This window comes from Penaeus chinensis, chromosome 20 (genome assembly GCF_019202785.1).
Source record: "Penaeus chinensis breed Huanghai No. 1 chromosome 20, ASM1920278v2, whole genome shotgun sequence".
NCBI classification, from domain to species: domain Eukaryota; kingdom Metazoa; phylum Arthropoda; class Malacostraca; order Decapoda; family Penaeidae; genus Penaeus; species Penaeus chinensis.
Window position 1 is genome coordinate 15,977,723 of NC_061838.1, and position 20,000 is coordinate 15,997,722.

The 20,000-nt window shown below is 41.0% G+C and overlaps 1 protein-coding gene across 1 annotated transcript in view; it reads right to left on the reverse strand.

Moving 5' to 3' along the window:
• LOC125035917 overlaps positions 1-20,000 on the reverse strand; it is a 95,215-nt gene that overhangs the window by 34,556 nt on the left and 40,659 nt on the right. Inside the window, exons 12-13 of the mRNA XM_047628228.1 lie at positions 18,842-19,026; positions 9,389-9,473 (exon numbers count right to left, since the gene is read on the reverse strand). Coding sequence (XP_047484184.1) covers positions 9,389-9,473; positions 18,842-19,026 — 270 coding nt within the window. The remainder of the gene's footprint in view (positions 1-9,388; positions 9,474-18,841; positions 19,027-20,000) is intronic.

Consider the following 20,000-nt stretch of genomic DNA (forward strand, 5'->3'; position numbering starts at 1 on the left):
ACTGTGACACTTCTACGGGTTTGATGTGTCTAGACTAGCTTGAAATTGTCTTTTAGTGTTAGAACAATAATAATGCTTAACAAATTCATTAGATGATCACTGACTACATATTACTGTCAGTGAGAAATTTAATATGATCTGGAATAGAATGGCTTGGTTAGTTCCCTAGGCAGTCTTGGACTTGAGACAGGTCCCAGATAAGGCCGGTTGCACCATGGCTTCAGTTCTTCCATCCCTGAAGCCATTATAGTCTATGTTCACTCTTACAATAACGTATTCTGTTGCTGATAACATTCACTCATGCATGCACATCCTGTCTAGCGTCTGTAATACTTATTTAGTAGTGAGTCCATAGATGTAGACAATCAATGACTAATGAAGGGGGAGAATGTAAGCAATCAAAACTTATCTAAATCAAAGTGAAATTATGGACCACATAATTTCTAAACAATTAATGCACCAAATTTTGTGCACGACTACAAACATGGGTGCATATTAGGAGATGGATGTTAACTTCTAAGGTATGCACAATAGCAAAGGGTTGAGTGTACATATACATATCATATCAAAATATTGGTTAACCTTAGGCAGCTTTCACTCAAGAATGGCACATCACATGTGGCAAGTGACACATGGCATGGTGATTTCAGACCAAGGTTGCACATGTTAGACCACTTTAACCCAGTTAATAAGATGGCATCATCTGAGGATAATGATGTTATTATTATAAGAAGTCCTATGTAATCTTATGACAATTTTCTAACTGTCATTTGGTGGTATAAAGTGGAAGACTTTGGGACAGAAGGCGAGGCAAATTAGTTCAAAAACCTCTTCTCTCTCTGTACTGACAGTCGGATGGGTAAGTTTGGGTTGACCCCTGAGCAGAAACTACTGTACATCAATGTTGCACTCACATCTGGTACACCTGTTTTCGTTGGACAGCAGAAGAGGAACTTCTGTTTGTTTTTTTGTTTTTGTTTTATTAATATATATATTTTTTTCATTCTTGTAAATGTAGAACTTGAATGAATTTGAGCATGAGATCACTCAAATATTAAATTTGAAATAAAAACTGAGACAATAAGCTGAAAATTCTTAGGTGGAAAATTATTCCTTACAAACAAAACAATAACATGGAGAGTATTGTTATTGTACTGAGGTGATGCCTCATATAAAAAATTGTATTTCTCCACAGCTTGTACAGATATAATGTTAAATGGTTCAATGTCAGGAAGAGGCATAGTGGTGCATGAGAGCTCACACACATTGCATTATTTCTTGGCTAATAATAACTCAAGATGTGAAACCTCCATTATAATTTAACAACACAGTCCTAGGTGGCAGGTTGCATGTAGGGGGTTGGGGTGGAGGGAGGGGTGGAGGGAGGGAGGAAGGGAAGGAGGAAGAGAGAGAAATCCTGGTGTGGCATACGAGACATGTCACACCATATATTTCATATATTTCTATATGTTTCTTTTCAAATGGCATGCTACATGGTATACCATGTGCAACATGCCACTCTGGCATGAAAGCAACATTTATATCTTAATAAACTTTGCATTAATAACAATCCTTAATAACTGAATGCTGCTCAAAAAATGCAATGTTTACTGTAGTCTTGTTTTGTGAAATTACTCTACATATAGATGTCTACACAACTGGTTAGCCACCTAGGAGTAAATTAGTAGACCTAGTGACCTCACCTAATTTCATCTTTCTTTCTTTCTTTCTTTTTTTCTTCTTCTCTCTCTCTCTCTCTCTTTTTTTTTTTTTTCTCACTGATGCTGTTATTATTATTACAGACATTATAAATAGGCAGAGGTAAATAGAGAGACATACATGTGTGTGTGTGTGTGTGTGTGTGTGTGTGTGTGTGTGTGTGTGTGTGTGTGTGTGTGTGTGTGTGCGTGTGCGTGTGCGTGTGCGTGTGCGTGTGCGTGTGCGTGTGCGTGTGCGTGTGGATGTCCCTGTGTATGCATGTGTGTGTGCGCAACATCACAAAGACGTCATGAAGATAAAGGAAGTGACGCCATACACTCACACACAATTAGTAGACCTAGTGACCTCACCTGATTTCATCTTTCTTTCTTTCTTTCTTTTTTCTCTCTCTCTCTCTCTCTCTCTCTCTCTCTCTCTCTCTCTCTCTCCTCTCTCTCTCTCTCTCTCTCTCTCTCTCTCTTTTATTTTTTTTTTATTTTTTTTTTTCACTGATGCTGTTATTATCATTGTGGACATTATAAATAGGTAGAGGTAGATAGAGAGACATACATGTGTGTATGTGTGTGTGTGTGTGTGTGTGTGTGTGTGTGTGTGTGTGTGTGTGGTGTGTGTGTGTGTGTGTGTGTGTGTGTGTGTGTGTGTGTGTTTTGTGTGTGTGTACACCACACACACACACACACACACACACACACAACACACCACACACACACACACACACACACACACACCAACAACCCAAACACACACACACACGCACGACCGCACGCTCGCACGCACCACAACACACACACCCACACCGCGCTGCCTGGCAGCGCACACACACACACACCACACACACACACACACACACACACACACACCACCCCCACACACATACACACACCACACACGCACATACACACACACCACACACACACACAAACACACACACACCCTATATATAAATAAATAAAATTATTATACATATACACAATTAGCCCTTTATAGTATTTATATATATATAAATGGAAAGTACATAAAAGGTATGAATGAGTATGAATATCTTTCCAATACAAGAGGATGTGTGTGTGTGTGTATGTGTATGTGTATGTATATTTTTATTAAATTATTTACCTTTATATTATATATATACATTACATAATTTATATACACAATAAACATTTATATTTATAACACATATACATATATATATATACTATAAAATAAATACCATATTTTACATATCTATATATTACACCATACTTATATTTCATCTACATATTTATATATTCCTATTAACCTTATATATACATAACATTTACATATTTATTTACATTATATATACTTATATTACATATATATATACATATTAATACTCATATATTACATATAAATAAATATTTATATATACATACATATATTATCTATATACATATATATTACTACTTATATATTCATATAATATACTGTTATTTATACATATATGTATGTATAATATATGTATAATATATAGACATATATTACTATATTATACATTATATATACATATTAATATACAGATAATACATATATTTTTACATATATATAATAGAGAGAGAGAGAGAGATGAGACCTGAGAGAGATAGATGACGATGAGAGAGACGAGAGAGAGAGGGAGAGGGAGAGGGAGAGTGAGGGGAGAGGTGAGAGAGGGAGTAGAGGGGGGAGGGGGAGAGACGAGAGGGAGGGAGGGAGGGAGGGGTAGGGATGGGATTATTGAGGGAAGGGAGGGATGGGAGAGAGAGAGGAGAGAATGAGAGTGGATAGATAGGGGAGAGAGGAGGGAGGGAGGGAGGGATGGGGGGAGGGAGGGTAAGGGGGGAGGGAGGGAGGGAGGGGAGGACGGGAGGGTGGGGGGGAGGTGAGGGAGGGTGGGGATGAGGCAATCAAAGATGAGAGAGAAGAACGTGAAGAGAGAATAATATAATATATATTTATTATTTATATTATATATAGATTATATTTATATATATATATATATACACCACACACATACATGTGTGTGTGAAATATATACACAAATATTTAGTATATCATATAATTATATATACATATATAAAAATATTATGTTTAAATATATATATAAATAAAAATATATATGTATGATTATAGATAATCAAAAATGATAACCTAAGAAAAATCGATTGCATGTGAGAATATGGGGGGCGGGGGAAGGAAATCTATTACATGTAACTCTGTACAAGGGCGTCGAGTCCGATAAGTCCTAGAAATTTACACTCGACGAATTAAGATAAGTTTACCGAAGGATATAGACAGCATTAAAGCTGCACTTTTAAATGGTTCTAATTTGTGATCTGCCAGTGGCGGAGGCATTCTGGTAGTGGTTTGTATAATAAGTTGAATCGTGGCAGACTAACACCTTCTGCCGTCTCATAAATTATCCATCAGCCATTGGGACCGGGAGAGTAGCAGTTGGAATTTTCAATTTATAATACCTGAAAACCTTGGTATATCAAAGGCGAGTGAGAGACGAGAGAGAGAAGAGATAGAGAGAAGATTAGATGAGAGAGGAGAGAGTGATGGTGAGTTGAAGAGAGGAGAGACGGAGAGAGAGAGCAGCGTAGAGGAGAGAAGAAGTCGGAGAATAGAGAGAGAGAATGTTGAGATGATGAGAGTGAGGAGAGGTGAGATGAGGAGAGACAGAGGAGGAGTGACAGAGAGGAGAGAGCGACTTTTGTTGACGAGAGGAGAGAGAGAGAGGGGGGATGACGGAGAGAGATGAGAGGAGGAAACAGAGTAGGAGGAGTGGGGGGGCGGAGAGTGAGATGGACAGAGACCGACGGAGGAGAGAGGAGAGAGAGAGACAGCGACAGACAGACGAGAGAGACGAGACAGACAGAGAGACGGAGAGAGACATGAACCACGATGGAGCGAGAGAGAGATTGAAGGAGAGAGAGAGAGAAGCAAAGAGGAAAGACTTCATAAGTTAGATCAATAAGACAAGATAGAGAAAGAAGAATCAAGAAAAAAGTAAGGAAAAATGGAAAGATTAAAATAAGTTACTAAAGAATATATAGCGAGAACGCAAACCAAAATAATTAGCAAAGAGGATTTGGAGCATAAAAACAAGTGATAATAACAAAAAGTCAATAAAGAATAAAGATAACGTCAAGATATATCAATAATTAAAAAAGATAAGAGAGACAATATTAAAAGATGGATGAGCAATCGAGATTATGAGAAGAGATGATGGAGTGTGTCTGAGGAGGTGATGGTTGAGGTGATGGGGGAGACCTGAGATCAAGAGAGCGAGAGTACGTAGAAATGTAGACTCGGATTGGACGATGATGATGTGATGAGAGATGTCTGAGAGAGTTGAAGATGTACCCAGAGAGGGGAGACCCGTTGCCGTAATTGAGAGCGTCTGAGGAGAGAAGATTGTATAGAGGATGTGGAGAGAGACAGAGGGAGATCGATATGAGACGAGTATGGATGATAGTGAGTTGGACGTCTGGGACGAGAGTGCAGGAGGGAGAACATGATCTTGAGAGAGAGGAGTGGAGGGGAATTGATCCGCGTGCTGAGATGAGAGAGGAGGTAGAGGAGCGGGCGAGTGAGGAGAGAGGGAGATTGAGGAGTGAGGGGAGAGAGGAGTGAGAGAGAGTTCGAGATGAGAGGGTGAGTAAAGATGAGGAGAGGGGAAGGGGCGAGACGTGACTAAGATTGGGATGACGGGTGAGTCGAGAGAGAGACATAGAGAGAGAAGGAGAGAAGGAGGGGAATGCTTGACGAGATGTAGGACTGTCAGAGTTTGTTACGAGAGGAGAAGAGAGCAATTCGGAGAGTGGGAAGACGAGAGAAGTAGATGACCGGGAGGGAGGTTAGAGAGATTGAGACGTGAAGAAAGAGGGGAGAGGAGGAGTATCGAGAGATAGTGATTGGATTTGAGAGTGGGTCGGCGCAGCGGGGGAGGGATAGATGAGGGAGATGACGGAGAGGCCGAGAAGTGAGACGAGGGGGAGTAGAGAGAGAGAATGGAGAGGAGAGGAGGATTGAGGAGGAGAGTAGAGAGAGTTGGAGACGGGGCGAGAGAGAGGAGAAGGCAGTATCGAGTGAGGTGAGAGAGACGAGCGAGAAGGATGAGCATAGCCATGAGAAGAAAGTGGAGTGACGGCGCGGGATGAGAAGAGAGGGGGAGATGAGAACGAAGAGGCTAGCAGGGTAGTCCATGAGAGGAGTGAGACGGGAGGTGTGGAAGGTGAGAGTGGTAGGGGGGATGAGGGACTCGGTAGGTCTTGGATTCTATAGGTGATGTGCTGAGTGAGAGCGGACGAGGAGTCGCGTGGAGAGAGGAGATTGAGAGAGTGGAACTTAACGAGAGGAGGAGGGAGGAGCTTGGTGGAGAGAGACTTTGAGAGCACGAGGGAAGGACGGAGGGTGAGAGCGAGGAGTAGAGAATGAGAGAGGATGAAAGAGAGACGACGGTGAGGTGAGAAGAGGGAGGTCGAGCGAGAGGAAGAGAGAAGGAGAGTGGATGACTGAGAGGACAAGGGAGAGAGGAGAGAACAGAGAGTAGGGGCGTTGGGAGAGAGAGGAGAGAGGCTGTGGGGAGAGATGACTTTCGGAGGAGCGACAGAGAGATAGATTGAGGGATAGAGGGGCGTGAGATTGATGAGATGGGGTAAATGATTGTGAGAAGAGCTGGAGACGAGAGGGATAATGAGTAGCGGGAGGGCCGAGGAGCAAGACGAGAATAGACGAGAGAGCTGGAGAGAGGGAGAGGAGAGACGGGGAGTGAGTGCTCGAGAACGAGGGGGGGGGTTATGGAGAGAGAAGAGAGAGGATGTTGAGGAGCTGTGATGAAGAGATGAGAGATTTTGAGAGATTGGAGCGAGAGTAGACGTAGAGCGAGAAGAAGACCAAGGAGACGGAGTAGACGAGAGGTGATGGTAGAGTCGAGGAGGACGTGGAAGATGAGAGGGACCGGTGAGGAGACAGTAGAGTGAGAGAGGCTGGAGTGGATTGAAGAGGGAGTTGAGAACTAGAGGGAGACGCTTCCAAGAGTGAGAGGAGAGAAGACGAAGGAGAGTAGAGATGATGAGTTTGGATTGAGAGAGCGAAGACGGAACAGGTATTTGAAGGGGTGGAGAGAGAGATCTCGAGGTGCCGATGAGACGAGCGATGGCTAGAGAAGAGAGAAAGAGAATCGATGAGGGGGAGCGAGACGAGATGGTGGTGAAGATAGTAGTATGTGAGAGATTTAGCCGAGTTGAGGAGAGTAGATGAGAGATAGAGGACGCGAAAGAGAGTAGAGAGAGAGAGGGATTGACGGAGATGAGACTGGAGAGAGAGGAGGGGGGAGATAGGGGAGCGAGGGATGAGTGTAAGAAGGGAGAGTGTGGAGGAGAAGAGGTCGAGAGTGTGAGAGGGATGAAGAGAGGGACGAGATTGGAGAGACAGAGAGAGTGAGAGAACGAGATTTGAGAGAGAGAGTAGAGGATGGGAGATGAATTGAGGAGAAAAAGAGTTCGAGGATGAGAAGAGTACTCGAGAAGAGGAGATCGAGAGAGTGGGACGGCGAGCTGAGAGCGGATAGGAGATCGCGCGAGCGGGGTTGAGAGAGGAGAAGAGAGAGAGGCTCAGAGAGTGTTGAGAGGAGGAAAAGGAACGAGGGAAAGATATATAAAAAAACGGGAGACTTAAGAGAGATTGAAATTAATATTAATGAGAAGGTGACTTGTAAGATACATGAGAGAGAGAGGGAGAGCGATGGGGGAGTGAGGAGTCCGAGAGTAAGGTTGCGTGTGAAGAGGCGAAACGATCTGAGGGGGAGAGTTGAGACGCGTGAGGACGAGGGTGGTCTCGGAGAGAGACCCTAGTAGAGATTGTAGAGGAACGAGGCGAGACAGCCTGACGAGAGAGGAGAGTGACGAGGAAGGAGTGAGGCGAGATGGAGAGGCACGATGGATTGGGAGGGAGAGGAGTCTGGAGCGTTGGTGGAGTGAGATGAGACCGGAAGTGCAGGACGAGAGAGGAGGAGAGATGGAGAGGTGCGAGGGGGTAGAGAGCTACGTTGGAGAGAGGAGGATGAGTGAGAGATTAGAGATGACTGTCCGCGGAGGAAGATGCTGTGGACTGCGACGAAGCTTGAGGAGGGTGTGTGATGAGCAGAGAAGAGGATCTAAGGAGTGGCCCAGGTGAGATGATACAGGAGAGGGGGTACGGAATGAGCGCGAGAGAGGAGTCGGAGAGAGTCCGAGGAGAGCGGGGAGCTGGAGAGCGAGAAGGACGGAGCTATGCGGAAGGGCAGCTGATGTGATGCTGAGAAGCGGGTGTGTGGATGAGATGATGGGAGGGCGGATCGAGGGTAGCCTGGTATAGTAGGAATGAAGAGAATGTTTTGAGCGGAGAGAGAGTAATGGAGGATTGAGGTGAGGTGGGTGAGTGGGAGAGAGAACGGGGGATAGTAGGAGAGGAACGAGGGGGGTATTGAGAAGATTCGGACCAGAGAGAGATGGAGAGAGGAGATGGGAGAATGAGAACCGTCCGTAGAGATTGAGATGAGGCGGAGATGGGGTAGTCGAGAGATGACAGAGGAGGAGAGAGGAGGATAAGTCGATGAGGGGTGCCAGAGGGGTTGAGGGAAGTGAGAGAGAGAGAGGCGGGTGGAGAAAGAAGGTTGTGATGAGCGCGTGTAAGGAGAGAGAGATGTGATGGCGCGAGATCGGGACTGCGCGGTTTGGAGAGAGAGAAGGAGTGATGATAGTGAATGCGGTTGATCACGGAGGAGACGCTATCCGGGCGGTTGGTGTGGGAGAGTGAGAGGGGGAAGATGATGAGAGTGAGATTGGAGGGGATTATGAGGGTCGGAGTTGATGGGGAGAGGGAGAGTGGAGGAGAGTTCGGACGAATGGAGAAGAGGGGGTGAGAGGCGGAGCTCGAATGGGGATAGAGGAGATGGATGAGGTTGGAGAGCTTGATGAGATGAGAGGGAGAAGTTGGGAAGGAGGAGATAAAGGAGGAGAACGGTTGAGGGACGACAAGCAAGCAGTGGATATTATGAGATGGACTGAGAAGGCTGAAGAGAGGAGACTGAAGCGAGTGGAGGGATTGGGAGTGGAGCGAGTGAGTGGAGGACGGTGAGGGAGATTCGAGAGATTGGGAGAGGAAGAGGATGTTGATCTCAGTGAGACTCGGACGAGATGGGTTAAGGGGATGTGGAGGAGGGAGGTGGAACTGGGAGAGAGGGAGAGAGAGATGGGATGAGGAGGCGAGTGAGGGGGTGAGGGGGGAGAGGCGAGGGATTGTGAGAGCTTTCGTGGCGACGAGGAGTAAATTCGAGGTTGGGAGTTAGGCGACGAAAGGTTTGATGACCGTTGATGGAGCGAGAATGTTTTGGAAGATGAGAGTTCGAAAGAGGGACATGGAGATGACTCGAGCTTGAATATCAGAACGAACTTGGAAGAAGCGGATTAGAATGAGGAGTTATGAAATAGATGAAGAGGCACGTTTTAAGAGGGAGAGGATGAGCTTGAGTGAGGAAAGTTTGAAGAGATGGAATGCGACTGATGAGACTGTTTGGATGGAGTATGGAGATGGACGAGGAGTCGAGAGGTTGATTTTGAGAGAGACGAAGAGATTATGAGAGGAGACGAGATTGGGAGAGACCCTGCATTGGGTGAGTATATACATGGAGGACGCTGATGGGTCTAGGGTGGTGGGAGAGCGACGAGTGATGCTCTGGGTCGGAAGATGGCCCCGAGTCGGGAGTGAGGCTGAGTGGAGTTGTGGGAGAGTGCGAAGTGATTAGGACGGTGTAGAGGGAAAGAGTGTGACGGCCTCAGCGAGGCTGGGCGATCTGGGATGGTGTTTTTCGGACGGAGAGGCATTGATGATGAGCTGTGATGGAGAGGTGAGATGACGAGAGTTATGGGAGTGACAAGGTATGGGATGTGTGGAATGCAGGAGAGGTGATTGTATGTGGTGGGGAGGTTGGTGGGAGGGCGTGGACGATGATGAGATTGGTTATGTGGGAGACGATGGAGTCGAAAGGTGTCGTGAGTAGAGATGAGAGTCTGCGCCGAGATATTTCCCGGACGAGGGGCTGATTTTGAAGGAGGACATTTGTTGAGAAGCGAGGGAGCAACGGGATGGAAATAGATTGGGAGTAGAGCGAGAGGACTGGAAGGGGGGGGGGTTGATGAGAGAGAGAGAGAGGTCGAGAGAGGGAGAGGAGGAAGAGAGAGGAGGGAGGAGAGAGAGATGAGAGAGAAGAGAGGAGAGAGAGAGAGAGAGAGAGGAGAGAGAGAGAGAGAGGGAGAGAAGGAGAGAGCGGAGAGAGAGTGGAGAGAGAGAGAGAGAGACAGGAGAGAGAGAGAGAGGAGGAGAGGAAGGGAGAGAGAAGAGAGAGAGAGAGTCGAGATGGGAGAGAGAGAGAGATGTGAGCGGGGAGAGAGGGGGAGGGAACAGTGGAGAGGAGAGAGGAGAGATGGAGAGAGAGAGCAGTGAGAGAGAGAGAAGGAGAGTGAGAGAGAGAGAGGAGAGATGAGGAGAGAGATGAGAGAGATGAAGGGAGAGAGAGAGAGGAGAGAGAGCGAGAGAGAAGAGAGAGGTGATTTAGAGGAGAGAAGCGGATGGAGGAGGAGGGAGAGAGAGAGTTGAGAAGAGAAGGAGAGAGGGGAGGGAGAGGGAGGGGAGGTGGGGAGGGAGTGAGAGGAGGGAGAGGGAGAGGGAGTGAGAGAGAGGGATGTGGGGGTAGGAGAGAGAGGAGAGATGGGAAGACGTGAGAGGAGAGATGAAGTTGAGAGGATAAAGAGAGAGGGAAAGAGAGGAAGAGGGGAGGATCAGTGGTTTGAGAGAGAGAGAGAGGGAGGGGAGGGATAGAGAGAGGAGAGAGATGAGGAGGATAGAGGAGAGAGAGAGAGTGAGAGAGGGAGGGAGGAGGGGAGGGAAGGGGGGGAGGGAAGGGGAGGAGAGGAGGAGAGGGGAGAGAGGAGAGAGCGATGAGAGAGGGAGGAGAGAGAGAAAAGGGGAGAGGGGTGAGAGAGAGAGAGGAGCCAAGAGAGGAGAGAGAGGATGGAGAGTGAAGACTGAGAGAGAGAAGAGAGAGAGAAGAGAGAGAGAGAGAGATGGACAGAGAGAGGAATGAGATGAGGGGAGAGAGAGAGAAAAAAAAAAGGGAGGGAAGAGAGGGAAGGGAGGGGTGGAGAGGGGGAGAGGGGGAGGAGGGAGAGGGGAGAGGGAAGAGGGGAGGGTGAGGGAGAGTGAGGGAGGAGGAGAGGGAGAGGAGAGAGAGAGAGATTGGGAGGGAGGGGAGAGAGAAGGGAGGAGGGAGAAGGGAATGAGGAAAGAGAAGAGAGAGAGAGTGGAGAGAGAGAGAGACGAGGTTGGGGAGAGAGGAAGAAGAGAGAGGGATGAGAGATGACGATGAGAGAGAGATTTAGGGGAGACACAGAGAGAAGAGAGGGAAAAGGAGAGAGGCAGAGAGACAGGGGAAGACGAGGAAACCAAGGGGAGAGGAGAGAGAGGGATGAGAGAGAGAGGAGAGAGAGAGAAAAGAGATGACGAAGGAGAGAGAGAGGTTGAGGAGAAGACGGAGAGAAAAGAGAGAGAGAGAGAAGAGAAAGCGAGAGAGAGAGAAGGAGATAGAGAGAGGAGAGAGGGCAGAGAGGGGGGAGAGAGGAAGAGAGAGAAGACGATAGAGAGAGAGAGAGAGAGAGAGAGGAGAGAGAAGGAGAGAGAACGAGAGAGAGAGAGAATAAGGGAGAGAGGAGAGAGGGCGAGAAGAGAGAAGAGGGGAAGAGAGAGAGAGAAGAGAGGAGAGAAGAGAGAAAAAAGAGAAAAGAGACAGTGAGAGAGAGAGAGAGAGAGAAGCGAGGAGTGAGGAGGGAGAGAGAGAGAGAGATGGAGAGTAGAGGAAGAGAAGAGAGACAGAGAGAGAGAGAAGAGAGAAGGAGACAGAGGAGAGAGAGAGAGAGAGAGGAGGAGAGAGGGAGAGGAGAATGAGTGAGAGAGGGAGAGAGAGAGACAGCGGAGAAGCTTAAGAGTGAGGGAGAGTTAAAGAGAGAAAGAAAAGGGAAAAAAAAAAGAGAGAGAAAAGGGGGAAAAAAATAGAGGGAGAGGGAGAGGGAGAAGGAAGGGAGGGGGAGAGGAAAAGGGGGAAAGGAAAGAGAGAGAGAGAAAAAAAATTAAATTAAATTAGTTAAAAGAAAAGGGAAATAAGGGATTTTAAAATTTTATTTGAGCTAAACGGGAGAGGGGGAGAGAGGAATGATATTTTAAAAGGGAATTTTCCACCCCCGAATTAGGAAAAGGAAATAAAAAATGATTGACTAAAATAGTTACAAGGGGACATGGTGAAACATTCCCCAAGTTCTAGCAAGAATTTTTTTAAGGTTTTGGGTATGAAAAAGGGAAAGGAATCTTATGTTGAGGAAAATTTTTGTTTTGAGGGGGAAATTGGCCTGAAATCGCATCGAGAGCAGGACTGTTGCCCCCCTAACAGTACTTTGACCCACCACCCTGATCATTAAGGCAAATTTTTTGGGGTGAAAGAGTATGGCCATGTTTAATGGGTGGCCCCACAAAACACCAGTGCAGCCCAGGCAGCAGGCAGGGTGGGGAAAAAGGACAAAAATGAAAGTCCCTTTATGGAATGCCTTAATAGTTGTAAATAAAAAATTTTTAAAATATTTAAAAAAGAATGTTTTTTTTGGAGTATAATATTTTCATAAAAATTTTTCATGTGACTTGGAATAAACAACATCATTTATATATTATATTATATACAATTATACATAGTTTTTATATCAGATAAATATATCATACAAATACTTTATACTTTAAAAGATATAATAATATAAAACATATTTGCTAATACATAATTTACATAGTATATATTTTAAAATAAAAACCCACCAATATATTAATACATACAAATCATAATTTTCATATTACATACATACACACAGCAACAAAAAAAACACAAAGATTTATTATATTACATTTATTGTATGTATATATATGTATTATAAATATATATAAACCCGTAGTATAATATATATATTTCATAAGGTGTGGGGTGTTTTGTGTGTGGTGTTTTTTCTTTTTGTGGCGGGTGTTATCTTGATTTTGTTTATGTGTTTGTGTGTTTGTTTTGTATGGGTTTGTGTGTGTAATGTATGTGTGTCCTTGGTTGGTTGTGTGGGTATGTTTGTTTGAATTTTGTTTGTTTTTGTCTTCGTTGTGTGGGTTATTGTGTGGTGTGTGTCATGTGTATTTTTGTATGTGTTTTGTGTGTTTGTTATGTCACTGGGTCTCGTGTGTTTTGTGTGTGTTTGTTGCTGTTCGTTGTCGCCTAGTGCAGCTTTTGGGTGGAGTGTAGATGGGTTGTGTTGTGTTGTTAGTTTTTGTGTGTGGTTGTAGATCTGAGGTGGTGGTTGTGTGTGTGGTAGTGTGTGTTACGTTATCCTTGTGGTGTACGTGTTCTGTGTGTATGTGTAGATGTGAGTGTAAGTGTGGTTGTGTTAGATTGTTGTTGTCGGTGTTGTAGTGTGTTAGTTGTGATCTAGCATGTGTGTTGTTCTTTGTGGGTTTTGTGTGTGTTGGTTTGCTGCTTGGTTTGTGGTGGGTGTGTGTGTATAGTCGTGTTGTGTGTGGCTGTGTGTTGGGTGTGCGTGTGTGTGTGTGGATATGTTTCTTGTGGGTTTGTGTATGTTTGTTTGTGTGTATGTGTGTGTGTTGGTCTTTGTGTGTGGTGTTGTGTTTGTGTTTGTTGATTGTGTGTGTGGGTGGGTGTGTGGGTGTGTGGGTGTGTGTGTGTGTGTCTGTGTGTTTGTGTTGCATGTTCTGTATTTGTGTGTGTGTGTTGTAAGATAGATTTTGTGGTTATTAGATATAATGCATAGTAATAATAACACTACTAAGGCATCTATGAGTTAGATGTTGTCATTGTTGATAACAAAAAGGCTCGTGCACTTAATTATTCCTTAGACTAAGGCAAATTTATTGATTTTGAGGGCTCTATGTTGAAGTCGCTTATCACATTGGTGATTTTTTGTGTAGCTAATGGGGGATGCTTGGCGTTCGTTTGTTGCTATGTTACTAGAACTGAAAGTTGTAATATCACATAATGCTTGGCTCTTTTACTAATCTACATTTTAATTAAATATCAATTCTGATATAATTATGTAGATGGTTTATACTTATACTTGAAATGTAATTTGTATATATATACATTATATTTTTATATTTAATTATATTATATTTTATAGTTTGATTATCTTTATTATTTTATTTATATTTATATTTATTTATTTATATTGTATTTTATAATTTTATATATTTATATATAGTTAATATGATGTGTGTAATCTATATATATTATATATATATAATATATTATAAATAACAATGGTGAATGTGTATATATATTATTATATATATATATTATATAATATTATATATTTATATATTAATATATATAATAAAATTATTTATATATATATATTTATATATATTAAATTTATCACATTTTAAAAGACATATACTTATTATGTGTGTGTGTGTGAATGTGGTTTTATTATATATATTATATATAAATTTATATATATAGTATATATATATTATATATTTATTATATATTTATTATATATATATTATATACATATTTATTATTATATTTTATATTATTTTATGATAGTTATATATTATATTATATATTTATATAAATTTAAATTATATATAATATTATTTATAGATATTATATATATATTATTAATATATATTATATATATATATTTATTTATTACACCCACACAATTATCCACTATATATATATATATATAATATATATATATTGAAAGTACAAAAGGTATGAATGAGGAATGAATGTTTTCACTATACAAGGAGAGTATGTGTATGTATATGTATATGTTTTTGTATATGAATATAATATATTTATTTATATGTATGTATTATAAATATATATATGTATAAATATATATGTATATATATGTATGTATATAAATGTATGTGTATAATGAATATATATATGTATATATTGTAGATAATAACTCATATATCATATATACACACACATTTATAAACACATTTTATATATACAATTTATATAGTATTTTATTATATATGTATATAATATATTCATATATTTCTTCTACATTTATATTTGGGTGTGTATATTATATATATATATATATATAACACATAATATGTATATCATATATATATATATATTCATTTAATAAAAATATATATATTTATTCATATAATTTATTACCACTCATATATTTGTTTATATTATTAAATTTATTATATATATATATATACTATATATATTACACACATATACTTCCATATGTGTGTTGTCGTGTGAATGTGATTATATATATATATTATTATATATTATATATAATTATATATATATTTATATAAATATATATTTATATATATATATATTATATATCTTAGTAGATATATATTATTATATATATCTTATATATATATTTTATAAATTATTTTTTTATATTATATTATATATATTATTATTTTTATATTATATATATAATATTTATTTTCTTTTTATACACACACACTACAATATCCATATAGTATATATATATTTATTATGAAAGTACATATAAGGTATGAATGAGATGATTGTGCCTTCCACTATCAACGAGTGTATGTGTATGTTTATGTATTCTGTATATTGTTTATGTATATGTATATATACATTATATATATGTATGTATATAAATATATATATGTATTAATATTATTTTTTCGATATATGTATGTGATATTAAATGTATGTGGTTGTGAATATTTATATTTATATATGCTCTTATATATAACACATATATCCTTATTTACACACACATTTATAAAACCAACATTTATAGTTTCAATATTTATTTATATATATATAATATATGTATATATATATTCAATATATTACTTCACATATATATTTGTGTCGTGTGTATTATATATATATATATATTTACACATAAATATATATATATACAATATATTATATTTATATTCATAAATATATTTTATATATTCATATCTATAATCTACACACATATATTTGTGTTATATATATATATATATTTATACTATATATATTACACACTATACTTCCATATGTGTGTGTGTGTATGTTATAAATATACTTTTTATTATATATCTACCATACATATTATTAGTATATATTTATATATATATATTATGCATATATATATTTATTTATATCTTATGCGATATATATTTATATATATATATATATTCATATACACACACACACACACATACCACAACACCACACACCACACCACCACACAACACACACTCACACACACACACACATACACACACACACACACGCTCATTCACACACACAACACCACCACACAAACACACACACACATATATATAAATAATAAATTATATACATATACACAATTATCCATTTATATATATATATTTTTTCAAAGAAAAGGTACATAAAAGGCTATTATGAATGAGAATGAATATCTTTCTATACAAGAGTGTTGTGTGTGTGTTTTGTATGTGTATGTGTATGTAGATTTATATTAATATTTACATTTATATTATATATATACATATACATATTATTTACAAACTATACATATATATATATAATCACTTATACATTATTATATATATACATAAACATAAATACATATATACATATACAACTATATAACACATAACTATATATACATATACTATATATATATTACATATAATTATAGTATATTATACATACATATATATTACATATTAACAAATATACATACTATATACATATATATACATATATATTACATATTATAATTATATATAATATTACATTCATTTTATATATTATACATCTATATATACTATTACATATATATACATATATATATACATATATCATAATATACGTATGTATATATATATGTATATATATAGACATATATATATATAACATATATATACATCTTAATATACTGATATTAAACATATATATATACATAGTATCATAGAGAGAGAGAGTGAGAGTGTGGAGAGAGAGAGGACGAGAGGACGGAGAGAGAGAGAGGAGAGGGAGAGGGAGAGGGAGAGGTGAGAGAGGGAGAGATGGAGAGAGAGAGAGAGGGTGGGAGGGAGGGAGGGGAGGGAGGAGGGAAGAGGGTGGGAGGGAGAGAGAGAGGAGAGACATGAGAGATGGAGAGAGGGAAGAAGGGAGGGAGAGGGAGGGAGGGGAGGGTGGGAGGGAAGGGGGGGAGGGAGGGGAGGGTGGGAGAGGAGGGAGGGAGGAGGGAGGGAGGGAGGGAGGGAGAGAGTAGAGTGGATTTATATATATATATATATTTATATATATATATATATTTATATATATTATATATATATTATACACCCACACACATACTTGTGTGATCTATACACATATATTTGTTAATATAATATATTTATACATATATATAATATACTTATGTATTATCAAATATATATAATATAACCATAATCTTTTATGATTATAGCATAAATTCAAAATGATAAACCTAAGAAATCGATGGAATGTGAGAATAAGGGGGGGGGGGAACTATCTATTACATACTTGTTACCATGGCGTCGAGTCCGAAGTCTAGAAAGAATACACTACGAATAAGTGTACCGAAGGAAGCCAGGCTTAACTGGATCTATTGTGATCTGCACAGTGGCGCGAGGTTAGTGGTTGTATAAGTTGATCGTGGAAACTAAACCTTCTGCCGTTCATAATTTATCACAGCCATTGGACCTGAGAGTGCGGGAATTTTCAATTAATCCTAGAAACCGTGGTATTTCAAAGCGGAGAGAGAGAGAGAGAGGAGAGATAGAGAGAGATAGAGGGAGAGAGAGAGAGTGAGAGAGTGAGATGAGAGAGGATGGAGAGCGAGAGAGAGAGAGAGAGAGAGAGAGAGAGAGAGAGACAGAGAGAGAGGACGAGATGTGAGAGAGAGAGAGAGAGGAGAAGAGAGAGAGAGAGAGAGAGAAGAGAGAGAGAGAGAGAGAGAGATAGACAGACAGAGAGAGAGTGAGCAGACAGAGAGAGAGGAGACAGAACAGGACAGACGAGAGAGAGAGAGTGAGAGAGAAAGAAGAAAGAGAGAGAGAGAGAGAGAAGAGAGAGAGAGAGGAAGAGAGAGAGAGAGTGAGAGAGAGTGAGAGGGAGAAGGAGAGAGAGAGAAGAGAGACTGAGGAGGGAGAGAAGAGAGTGAGAGACAGAGAGGGAGATGGAGAGGGAGTGGGGGAGAGGGAGGGAGGGAGTGAAGAGGGAGGGAGAGGGAGGAGAGGGAGAGGGGAGAGAGTGAAGAGATAGGAAGAGGGGAAAGAGGGAAGAGAGGAAGTGAGGGAGAGGGAGAGGGAGGGAGAGGTAGCGAGAGGGAGTGAGAGAGAGGGAAGTGGGAGTGAGAGAAGAGGGAGGGGAGATTGAGAGAGAGAAGAGGAGGAGAGAGAGAGAGAGGAGAGGAGAGAGAGGAGGAGAGAGAGAGACAGAGGGTGGAGGGAGGGAGAGGGAGGGAGGGAGAAGAGGAGAGAGGGAGAGGGGGAGAGAGAGAGGGAAGAGGGGACGAGAGAGAGAGAGGAGAGAGAGAGGAGAGAGGGAGAGGGGAGTGAGAGAGAGGGAGGAGGGAGGGGGGTGGGAGAGAGAAGAGAGAGAGGAGGAGGAGATGAGAGAAGAGAGAGAGAGAGAGAGAGAGAGAGAGGAAGAGGGAGCGAGGGAGAGAGGGAGGGAGGGAGGGATGGGATGGGATGGGAAGGAGGGAGGGAGGGAGGGAGGGGGGGAGGAGAGAGGAGAGATATATTTATATATATATAGTTTTATATATATATATATTTATATATATATATTTATATTCACCCACACACCATTCATGTGTGAATTATACACAATTATTTGTATACATATATAATACTATATATAATTTATTATTTAATATACTTTTGTTATTTAAATAATATATAAATATAAATATCTATGATGATTATAGCATAATCAAAAATGATCAACCTAAGAAAATCGATGGCATGTGGAGAATAAGGGGGGGGGGGAAGGGAAATCTATTCATACCTAAATGTCCAATGGGTCGCAGTCGAAGTCATTAGAAATACACTACGAATAAGTTTACCGAAGGAAGCAGCATTAACTGGATCTAATTTGTGATCTGCACAGTGGCGGAGGTAGTGGTTGTATAAAGTTGATCGTGGCAAACTAACACCTTCTGCCGTCTCATAATTATCCATCAGCCATTGGACCTGAGAGAGCAGTGGAATTTCAATTAATTACTAGAAACTTGGTATATCATAAGCGAGGAAGAGTGAGACGAGAGAGAGATAGAGATGGAGTTTGAGAGAGAAGAGTACAGAGTGAGAGAGAGAGATTTGGAGAGAGAGTGAGAGAGTGAAGAGAGACGGAGAGAGAGAGAGAGAAGAGACAGAGTGATGTGACAGATGATGAACGACGAAGGAGAGTAGAGAGAGAGCGAGAGGTAGAGAGAGAGAGAGAGAGGAGACGAGAGAGAGTGAGGATGAGATTTAGATGACGAAGGAGAGGACAGACAGTAGTGTGAGAGAGACAGACAGAGAGGAGAGAGAGACAGACAGAGAGAGAGAGAGAAGAGATGAGAGAAGAGAAAAAGAGAAAGAGAGGAGAAAGTTTGTTGAGCAGTGATTAGCGAGTGAGAAATAAGACGTAGAGACGGACCTGAGATGGGACGGAGAGACGAGTATGAAGAGGTGATGGAGTTGAGAAGGAGAGAGAGGAACTTGTGGAAGAGTAGGTCGGGACGAAGAGAGTGGATGAGTGAGGTGATTTGAGTGGATGTTGAGGACAGAGAGTGTGTGAGGTACTGTGTTGTGGTGTGTATGTCGTGGGGAGTGGGTGTGGGTGTGGGAGTGGGAGGGTGTGGGGTTTGGACGGGTAATTTGCCGGGTGTGGTTGGATAGAGATCTACCTCATTGGGACGTTTGTTTTTGTGTATTTGTTTGGCTAACTGGCAGTGAACGGGTAGTCGAATAGATAAGTTTCCTTCCGGTGTGGGTTGTGTGTTGCCTAGGTGTCGGGTCGGGAATCCCGTGATCATAAACCTTTTGTACTTGTCGATGCGATAGGGTGCAGGGAGGTCCTCATGTGTCTATGCCGCTTAGTGATGACTGACTCCCTCGACCAAATATGTGATGAGCGTGGTTCTATGGCGTCTTATCTCGGATAGTCGGCAGAGACACGTTTG